Source organism: Stigmatopora nigra, chromosome 12, assembly GCF_051989575.1.
Source record: "Stigmatopora nigra isolate UIUO_SnigA chromosome 12, RoL_Snig_1.1, whole genome shotgun sequence".
In the NCBI taxonomy this organism is placed as follows: domain Eukaryota; kingdom Metazoa; phylum Chordata; class Actinopteri; order Syngnathiformes; family Syngnathidae; genus Stigmatopora; species Stigmatopora nigra.
The window spans coordinates 2,766,883-2,777,481 of record NC_135519.1 but is presented as its reverse complement, the minus strand read 5'-3'; the positions used below and the strand labels follow the sequence as shown (position 1 = coordinate 2,777,481).

The 10,599-nt window shown below is 38.6% G+C and overlaps 1 protein-coding gene across 1 annotated transcript; it reads right to left on the bottom strand.

Annotated features, from left to right (window-relative positions):
• Positions 1-55: 55 nt before the first annotated feature.
• LOC144205422 (lysosomal cholesterol signaling protein-like) lies at positions 56-10,302 on the bottom strand. Its single transcript, XM_077729791.1, has 19 exons — positions 10,159-10,302; positions 9,624-9,832; positions 8,823-8,970; positions 8,634-8,763; positions 7,491-7,675; positions 7,279-7,431; positions 7,137-7,204; positions 6,067-6,238; positions 5,832-5,987; positions 4,783-4,866; positions 4,583-4,706; positions 4,421-4,505; positions 3,604-3,691; positions 3,288-3,516; positions 3,139-3,216; positions 2,929-3,074; positions 1,418-1,578; positions 1,214-1,351; positions 56-1,149 (listed from the first exon to the last, which is right to left on the bottom strand). Exons 2-19 carry the CDS (start codon positions 9,791-9,793, stop codon positions 1,101-1,103), a joined length of 2,364 nt encoding a protein of 787 aa, XP_077585917.1. The 5' UTR covers positions 9,794-9,832; positions 10,159-10,302; the 3' UTR covers positions 56-1,100.
• Between the last annotated feature and the right edge of the window lie 297 nt (positions 10,303-10,599).

Genomic DNA, 10,599 nt, shown 5'->3' with positions numbered 1-10,599 from the left:
TATATATATATATATATATATATATATATATATATATATATAAAATATAGTCAGTGAGGATATGTGCCATTTTTAATCAACTTATTTTTCACAGTACGTAAAAATAATCAGCAGCAACTCAACAGTGGGCTCTACACTAGCAGTTTCAGTAATACAGTGCTTTCAACAAAATTTCAAATAACAGCAACAACTGAAAAGGTGGAAATGTAAGGCTCTAAAGTTCAAGGTTCAACACAGTAAGCATCCAAAGGAATAAAAAGTTTACTTTTACCTCCTAAAATAATTTATTTGTGCACTCATCTAAGTTCGTTGTTTATTCACTACCAACTTATATTTCAAATAAAAAGAAAAAAACATTTTGATGTTTATTCTATAACTGTGTTTTGATATGAATGATGAATTTCTTCAGTAAATTTAGTTCTAATTTATTTGACATTAATTCCATTGTGTATTCCCAAGAGATTGTAAAATGTTTTGACATACCAATTATTTTCAAATAATTTATTTGTATTATCTATTAACTCATTGGAGGCCCACAACGGCAATAGACGTCCAATCCATTTCAACTGGGAGGCCTGGGTTTAACATTATTTTTCGTAATCATACGATGTTTTTATTTTCCCCCATGTTCTTGTGAACAATGTGGAAGTGTACCCTTAAAATAAGGTTGGATTTCAGATAACAGTGCATATTTAAATAGGAAATGGATTTTGTATATTTCCATAATGGAAATGGCAGTCAACGAGTTAATGTACTTTGATTAAAATACATTTGTACGATTTCATTGGCAATAAAGATTAAAATAAAAACACTCAACTGTCAGTCAAAATATTTATCTACCGATTCTCCCATTCTTTTTAAATAAAAGCCTGTCATTTCAAACAGGGGGAAGACTTTTGACATCCAATGAAGGGCTACCTAACCTACCTACCTGTGTCTGTACTATAGAGTGAATTAAAAAAAAACATGTTCAATAAATGTAAAAGTATCAGATGTGAAATCAGGGACTATCATGATGGACGGAAGAACGGCACCGTAAGGCACTTTGTGAAGGATTCCTGGTGGTCATGCTGGTGTTGATGCCAGTTTTAATTGGACCATCAGAGCAAGGATTCACCGGTCGGAGGGTTTGTGTTCTCTCCTGAAGTACTGTGGGGTAGAAGTGCAAGTATTAAGAAGATAGAAGAGAACATAGACACCGGTCAATCCTTACCTGCGTACGTGGACTAGCCCTTGCACACATTGCTCCTTATGGTAGCGCACAAACTGCGTGCAGGTGAGTCGAACCTCCTCGCGACCTCCCGAGGGACTGTTCCCATCCACGTCTCGACCTCGCCACAATGCCGACAACCTGTCGTCACGACGACGATCTGGCAATTGCCCTGTTTTATGTGTCTGATGGCGGCGATGAACTAACCTCCTCTTGAAGGGAAGGACGATGAGGTGGCGGTCCAGGCCGAAGATGCCAAAAGACAGAAAGCCTTGTCCGTAGTTGGCTACTGCGCAGAAGAACTGAAGCTCCAAGTAGAGACGGCCGGGGTCTTTGTTAAGCAGCCACCAAAGACAGCTTGACAGGTTCTGCAAGTAATAGAATGTACTGACTGGGTATAATGTTGGTTGAATGCCCCACGCATTTCAAAAAAATAAGGATTAGAGAAAAAAAAACAATGTAGTGGTACCACAGGATACGTGCATGTTGATTTACTCGTAACTTAAACGAACGTTTCCCATAGAAATGAACTAAAAACAAATTAATTTGTTCCAACTCAAAAAACAGCAGGATATTGGATTCTAAAGACATTTTTATCTGTTGTAATTCAACCATCTGTTGACAAAGTAACAATTAACTAGTGGTTTCATGGTAATAAAATGTGTTTAATAGTACTAACATTGGATGGATTGTCTGGAGGAGAGAGAAGGGGACTTTTTGCACGGCGACACGCTCAGAACATAACATAAACATGTAATTGAACTTGGATTACAATGCAGACACTCAAAAATAAATTTAATCTAAATTTAACCATCTGTTGACAAAGTAACAATTAACTAGTGGTTTAATAGTACTAAAATGTGTTTAATAGTACTAACATTGGACGGATTGTCTGGAGGAGAGAGAAGGGGACTTTTTGCACGGCGACACGCTCATAACATAAACATGTAATTGAACTTGGATTACAATGCAGACACTCAAAAATAAATTTCATCTAAACTTAGACAAAACTTAATTCTAATTTCGTTTTACATTTTTATACCTTTCTTCTCTCAGGTTGGCTCTATTTGGCCGCCTCCACCCTGACTTTCAGTCTAACCTATGGAGGGTTGTTTGCTTTTGTCTTCCCTTCAAAATATTCCCAAAATGATGCACACAAATGTCCACACAATACGATAATGCACGTCTACTTAGTAGTATATACTCTGCTTGTATTATCGAGCAAGATCCTCCGCCATAGCATGCTCCGCCCAGTGCTCGTAGAGACATTACACGAGGGAGTTGCGAAGGTAAAGACAGTGCCCATGATGTTCTTATGAGCAGCCTCTCGCATCTGCTGTATACTCGTATCAAAAAATTTGTCTCGTATCTCAAGTTAAATATTTACTCGTATCTCAAATTGGTTGTATGTCGGGGCACTCGGGGTCTTAATGTACTAAGGAATACAAGTAAAGTGAAGTGTCTTTATGTTTAGAAAGCTAAAAAAAAATAGCCTCCGCGTGGTGTAGAGGTTCATTTGCCCTACTTAGTTGGGGGCAGGCGCGGGCTCGATTCCCGCTTTTGGCAGTATAATTGTGATTGGAGTAAAAAGCAAATCATATACATTGTCTTAGCCAATTGGATTTAAAAACAGGAAATCACACGAATGAATCACTAATGTACACCATGATTTACGACATTTCGTATTTTCTGGGTAATAAACATGAGGGATTTCTTACCGCTAACAAGCCGACATTAAGCAGCAGACAGAGTAAAACATGTCTCACTGTCTGTTTGTCATCCACAGCTTGGTGATGCTCATTACGCATCTGTTGTGAAGAAGAGGACCTCAGCTGGTGCCCGTCACACACTGCTTCCGTGTGGCCTGCGAAATAAAAAGCCTATTATTGCCAATCAAAGTTATGGCTGGAAAAAAAATGATAACATACTTGTGCTGTTGCTGCGATTGATCTGTGTGCTGGTGATCATATCCGGCATGGACTGGAGCAGAGGGGGCGTGTGGAGATCTAACATAAAAATGATTAGCATCACTTTTCATGATCATCTCCAAAAAGCTACGCGCAAAAATGCGAACCACCTGAGTTAATACTGCCGGCAGAAGGAGAAAGTTCCCCTAAGTGTTCTTGCTGCTGCAGTGTGTCCTCCACACCAGCAGGAACCCTCAGCATATCCTCCCCAGAGGTGAGCGGCACCGCACGACTCAGTACGTGGTAGCCTCGTTGTTCACGCGCTCCCTGGCTGAGGCCCATCAGAGAAACAGCGGCCAATGCCAAGCTGACTGCAAGCACAATCGCCGTGCTGATAATCTGCAAAAAAAAAAAAAAACATTTATTTTCAATAAAGCCACACATTATTCATACTAATACGGATGATTCAGATTGTTTTTGCATTACCTGAGCTTTGCCATAGAAGAAGGCGGAGTCGATGGAATCGGTCGTCTGGCCGGTTAACAAAAGACCTCCCACCACGAAGAAAGGCACCCTGAGCACATAGCCATTCATTAAAGAAACAAAATAAAATCATAGTGTGACCTTATTTTGAACTCAAAATCTCATCCCATCTCATCTCATTTTCTGAACAACTTTATCATCACTAAGGTCGAGGAGGGTGCTGATCCCAGCTGACTCTAGGCCAAAGGCGGGGGACACCCTGAATTGGTGGCCAGCCAATCGCGGGGCACAAGGAGACAAACAACCATTCACGCTCACACTCGTAATTGAGGGCAATTTAGAGTGTCCAATCAGCTTACCATGCATGTCATTAGAATGTGTGAGGAAACCGGAGTACACCCCCCCACCCCCCCCCCCCCCCCAAAAAAAAAAAAAAAAAAAAAACCCTCGCAGGCCTGGGGAGAACATGCAAACTCCACACAGGTGGACCGAACTGGATTTGAAACCAGGACTTCCACTGTGAGGCCAACGTGCTCATCACTAATCCACCGGACCAACCTGAAGTCAAAATGTGCCAAATTTGTTGAGTATAAAAACAATGAACCCACTAAACAACTGTATCCAGATCAGTTACTCAAAAATTTAACATCTTTTACATAATTTCACAAGGATGTAAAATAGTTTAAAGGACCAGGATAGATTTACTGAATTCTATAGAATGAACTATGCTGATCCACAACTTATAGAATAACCTATAAACCAAACACAGACCCTACCAATTGAAAATGGAACTCAAAGGCAGTGATTGGGAAGAACTCACCCCCAACCCAGAATCATGAAAATGGCCGGCCGTAGCCTAAGCAGATCATCTCTGCTGGTAAGCGCCAAGCAGAGCGGGATTAAACCTAAAAAAATACAGTAGAGGAGAAAAGCACTGGTTAGTAAGCAGATGAACAGCATCAGGAAAAATGGAGACACTTACCCGTCCAAATATAAGTGCTGTATAACGAGCCGTAGAGCAGTACAAACGTAAGCATTTTAGAAGTGAGATTATCTTCTTGTCTGGCTAGAAAATTCCATAGGATCATGCTTACGCACACCAGGAACTGGAACAAGCACATAAACATGATCATTTAAACTCAAAATGTGAATTTCTTGTATTGTGTTCTGTTCAAGACTGACCTGTGCTAAGAAGAGATTTAAGGCAAAGAGGTGGGGAAGACGCTTGAATTTCCCACTGAGCAGCAGTACAGCAATGGTCCAAACCTGACAGGAATTATAGAGAAACACAATTTTCGTCGTAATTAATTGACACATTTCTTGCCCATCGTAGAAACTGAACATTTAATTTGAAATTTCTATGACTGATAATTTTGTTTTTCCTGATCCAACTGCCCTCGAATCACTAGACAAACTGAGTAATAATTAAAAGTGAAAACAAAATCGGAACATAAGAACTAAATTAGAAAAATAAAAATATAATCCATGAAAATTTTTTAAAGCAGTCTGTATCTTTTAAGCATACTACCGTATTTTCACGACTATAAGGCGCACCGCATTATAAGGCGCACCCTCAATGAATGACATTTTTCAATATATATGGCGCACTGTATTATAAGGCCCACTGTCTATTATGGAGAAAACTTCAAGACTTTTAAGTGCCCCTTATGGTCGTGAAAATACGGTAATTGCTATTGACTTCCAGGTATGAAGCACTCACTACACAGTCACTTCTAGAGCAGCCATTGTTGGTGTTTTGGATTTTTTTGTATAAAATCTTGCAATGGGGGAGGAGCTATATGATGGAAGATTTTGTAAACTAAGATGGCATCTGCATATTTAACAGTATTGTTTCAGTTCAGGCATTTGTGTTTTTTTAATATCCGACAGTGGTGGTTTTTCGGTTTTGGTTTTCTGTTTTTTCCATATATAAGGCGCACTGGATTATAAAGCGCACTGTCTATAATGGAGAAAATTTGAGACTTTTAAGTGCGCCTTATAGTCGTGAAAATACGGTACCCTAATATGTAGTTTCACTTGGAAAGTTATTCTCACTCTATGCAAATGTTACAATCTGAACAATTTGTAATAGATCAGATGAACAAATTGCAACTGAACATAATTCTAATGGTAGTTAAATACTTGATCGGACCTAAACTAAATGAGAAATGTTTGCTTTGATGAAAAATATAGGCAATCTCTGCTTTGTTAAGTTCCTGCGGCGTCCATACCAGCGCTAACAGGCAAACAACACTGATGTTGAAGCTAACGTTCTCAAGTTCGGCCACCAGAGGAGCGGGATCCATCAGCGGTATAGTCAGCAACCATGCGGAAACGTACATGATGGGCGCCGAAAGGAATGTACTAATCACCATGCCCGACGTCACCTGAAAGAAGACATCTTTTTAAATTGCTATCATGGCACATCATAGAAAATTGGTACGTCAAATGCTATGCTTTACTCACCACTTCCAGCTCCATGCCATAGTGGGCAGCGTAGATGGCCACGCTGGGCGCTGTCGGGAAGACGCCATAGAGGAAGGCAAAGTTGGACAAGCTTGTGTGGTTGGCACTAGTGCTGTTGACGCCAACGTCCAAAATCTCCATCATGTCTTTGCAGAACAGTGGCATTATCAGACTGAGGGAAACCAAGTGAAAAGTTCCAATGCAAAAAGAAAGAGGTATTCAATATAAGTTTCATTTTTTTTTCAAAATGAATGCCGAATTGCTCTATATTTTTTACTTAAAATACACTAAATAAAAAATACAATATATAATTGAACAACAAAAATGCTAACATATGCCTTTGCCTTTAACTCATTTGGATTGTAGTGTTACCTCTACTCGTATGTCGATCTTTTTTCCCATAGAGAATAGTTAAATAAAAATTAATCCGTTCCCACATCATGCTTACACCACTCTCGTTTTTCTATTATTTCGTGCTTAATATCGATTAATAATCATATGCTTTTTCTTTCCTTATAACTGCAACAACAAAAAAACATGTACAAAATTTCAACATTTATGGCCAGTGCTCGTAGATATCATTACGCGAGGGAGATTTTGAACCGTCTTCTCGCATCTCCAATTTGTCTTGAATCTCAAGGCAAAAATTTGCCCGGAATTTTGATCGTATCTGAAATTTCTCGGATGTCAAGGTATTAATGTACTGTGAAATGAATTTTGCAATTAACGTTTATGTGTACGTGATTCAAGGCACATCAAAGAGACACTTTATCATATGAAATGGTTGCATTAGGCAATGTTCTGGATGCTACGGCCCTTAAAATGTGAAATTAACGTAAAAATAAATATTATTTTGGCACTATCAATTGTAATTTAAACTAAATTTTGAGCAAATCAGGAATTAAATATAGAAATCTATTTAATGATAGCAATACCGATACATTTTTATAGAGAAAATTCAAATGTAATCTAATTTAATAAATTCAAGAAAAAGACAAAGATATACATATTCAAGGATAGAAATACAGAGACAAATTGGATAAACATTTCCATAATCAATTATAACTCACAGTTTGGCAGTGATCAGGAGAATCAAGGCGACACCAGCGTCTCGCGTCAACTTCCTCAGCTGACCAACCTGGGACATAAAGCCCTCTCAGTCACGTCCTCTTAATTAACACATACTTCACACATAAATAAACATGACCCTACCATTGTTAGCCCAAGGTAGAACAGCGCGGCCCCTCCGAAAGAATTGGCCAAGCCGTCGATGAATTGGGACAGCACTTCGGGGATCTTCTGGTCCAGAGCAAAATGTGAGATAATGCCCACCACCACCATGAACACAATGGGATTCTTCAAAACCTGCAGGAACCAATTCAAGATCATTTGAGGATTTTGTCCCTCTGACAACGACACGGTACCTGCAGGACGACGACCGCCAGCACTCGGGCCGTGCTTCGCTCAAGCTCGTGGTCTGTCTGTCTTCTCCACCTCTGCACCTCGCATAAAGCAAAGCCGATTGGATTGAGGAGCATGAGCGAAACGGGGGCCACCAGGTAGATGTATTGCAGATACTCCGGGTACGTGCTTCGATACAAAGCGTCCACTGGAAAAAGACCCCACGTAAGTCAAAAATTGACTCCCGTATTTAATAGACGATAAGCCGTTTTGACTGGAGGGGCGAATAAACGTTCATTTGCACCCTGCCAGTCAAAATGAATTGGACGTCTATGTGGCTGTTGTGCTAAATGAAAAGCTCTTTTTAAAATTATTTTTGACAACAAAGTATAAAGCTTGTTTGCTCAAAAAAAATTCATAGATTAGCTGTATAGTCAGTAAAATGTGGTATACAGTCATACCTCTACTTACGAATGCCTCTATGTATGAAATTTTCAAGTTACATTTTTTTCTATATGCAAATGAGTGACTCGAGAAAACAAAAAAGATCCAAGTTACGAAAACTCTTAAAAAGTAAATGCATTTCCTTATGTTACGTATTTCATTTTGAAAATATTGTTTCGGCTGCATTGATTCTCACTTTAGAACCTTGCTACCCTTTACTGGGCTCTCATAGGCTCACAACAACCACTATCACCTCGGCTAAATGCCCCCCTGTATTAATTTTTGCAATTCCTCTTATAAAAACCATATTTCATTCAATGAGACACACAAAATGTACTACAAACACTGGTATTACATTGCCAATGGCCGTTTTATGCTTGTTATTAATTTTAAGACATTAATGATTTTCTAATAATTTTGTCTCACTTTTGTTGTTATTCACATCTTTAATACAAAATTGGGACACTGACATTTTTTAAAGGGTTTAGTTGGCAGTTGTCTGAGGATTGTGGAACGAATTAGAGAATTTACATTTAAAGTACTGCTCTACTTATGAAATTTTCAAGTTAAAAAACAAGTTCTGGAACAAATTAATTTAGTAAGAAGAGGTGCGACTGTATTGTGCTACATCGTTATTGTGATATATAAAATCGCCCATACTGTTAGTCTTCATCGCCCAGCATTACTACAGTGTATATATAAGTTATTGTGTGATAACTCACCTATTGGATAGCCTAAGGCAAAGTCATTGCTCTGAGTAGCAAAGATGGCATATAGTCCAGCTTTGCCATATCTGTTTTCCGGACTGGCAACCATCAATGTGAGCACACACACTAACACGAATACAGCCACCTAAACACACACACAAATTCTATTTTATCAATAGTCGGTATCAAGGATAATAAACTGACCTTGGCAATTAGGACACTCCATAGGAAGGACCAGATGACATCACCGAACTCCAGTAGCACCATGTTCTTGAAGAGAAGCGCCGGGAGTGCAAATTTAGACACAAAGTTGCCCAGGCCTTTCCCCTGATTCTCAGTTATGATGTCAGCCCTATTGAGGGATGACAAACACTTGAATAACATATTCAGAACCTATCATTCAAAATTTTGCCAAAAAATATAAATAAATAAAAAATAAATATATGAATGTAGCAAATCATATATATATATATATATATATATATATATATATATATATATATATATATATATATATATATATATATATATATATATATATATATATATATATATATATATATATATATATATATATATATATATATATATATATATATATATGATTTGCTACATTCATATATTTATTTTTTTATTTATTTATATTTTTATATATGTATTCATTTATATATAAATAAATAAATATATCTCATCTAAAATTATTAACTGCTTTATCCTCACTAGCGTTGCGGGGGGTGCCGGAGCCTATCCCAGCAGAATTCAGGGCAGTGGCGGCCAACCAATCGCAGGGCACAAGGAGAGAAACATTCATTCACATCCCCACTCATATCTAGGGGCAATTTAGAGTGTCCAATCAGCCTGTGTGCATGTCTTTGGAATATGGGAGAAAACTGGAGTACCCGGAGAAAACCCACACATGCAAATTCCACACAGGTGGATAGGCACTCTCGGAACTTTATGGAGGCTAAAGCGGTTAAGAAAATGAGATGAAAATGTAAAACCCGCCTTCCAGCCATGTATCCGCAGAGGATGATTCCGAAGCACTCGAGCAGGGCAGGAAACAGCTTGTCAATAGACATGTGAGGTCCAGAACCGCTACCACCGCCAGGGCTCGTCATGGAGCCGTGGGAGATATTCTTCCCGTGGATGAACACGTATCCGCCGGCTGTCTCCATAGTGACGGCCCGGGCTGCTATGGAGAGAAGATGAACACCCTGCGTGGAGGAAGAAGGCAAAAATAAAGGTAAACTTGTTTTAAGAGACGTCAACGCATGTCATCACAACACTTAATATAAGTAATAACATCACTTGAATGATTTTTTATATTAACGTGAATCTAAAGCACCCGCTGTCAAATTAAATGTATTTTAATCATATTCTGTAAAGGGCTGGTCCAATTTTAGCCCCTTTAGCTACTGCATGCTAAAAACATCAGGGCACGTCCACCACTGTACACATTCACGACATTGATTTCTCTTCATTTTAAGCCAATCTGACCAAATAAGAAACTCAAACAGTACGTTTTCGTCACAATGCTCACCTTTATTATTTAAATCATCGTTTTGTCCGCGAAATCTCCTGCTAACCATGAAGGTTCATTGCCTTCGATAGAGAAGCGGTAGGAATTTCTGAATCTGACAGCTGGAAGTAACTGACAGGCAAGTGGGCCAATCAAATGAGAGAGTTGAATCCGTAACCCTCTCCAATTGGCTAGCAGATATAAGGGCGGTGTTAGAGGGGCGGTGGAACGGATCATGTGATGTTTTTGATTCATACATATTACAATATAATATGTAAAAAAAATCTGATGAAATAAAATTAAGCCCAATAAGACTGTATAATAATTATACAGTCTTATTGGGCTTAATTTTGTTTCATCCGATTTTTTTTTCATTTGTGACACCCCCATGCTATTTGAAATTCAACGGAAAAAAATTCACGGCTCTCCCTTGTTCACCTTTTCTTCAACTTTACTCATGTT

What these genes read in the sequence shown, in the direction of transcription:
- LOC144205422 (XM_077729791.1), bottom strand. Translation starts at nt 9,793, where the DNA reads ATGGAGACAGCCGGCGGATACGTGTTCATCCACGGGAAGAATATCTCC. An exon ending in TGGCGGTCGTCGTCCTGCAG is followed by an intron (nt 7,432 to 7,490) that starts GTACCGTGTCGT and finishes TGGTTCCTGCAG; the next exon opens with GTTTTGAAGAATCCCATTGT. An exon ending in GTCCTTCCCTTCAAGAGGAG is followed by an intron (nt 1,352 to 1,417) that starts GTTAGTTCATCG and finishes TCGTGACGACAG; the next exon opens with GTTGTCGGCATTGTGGCGAG.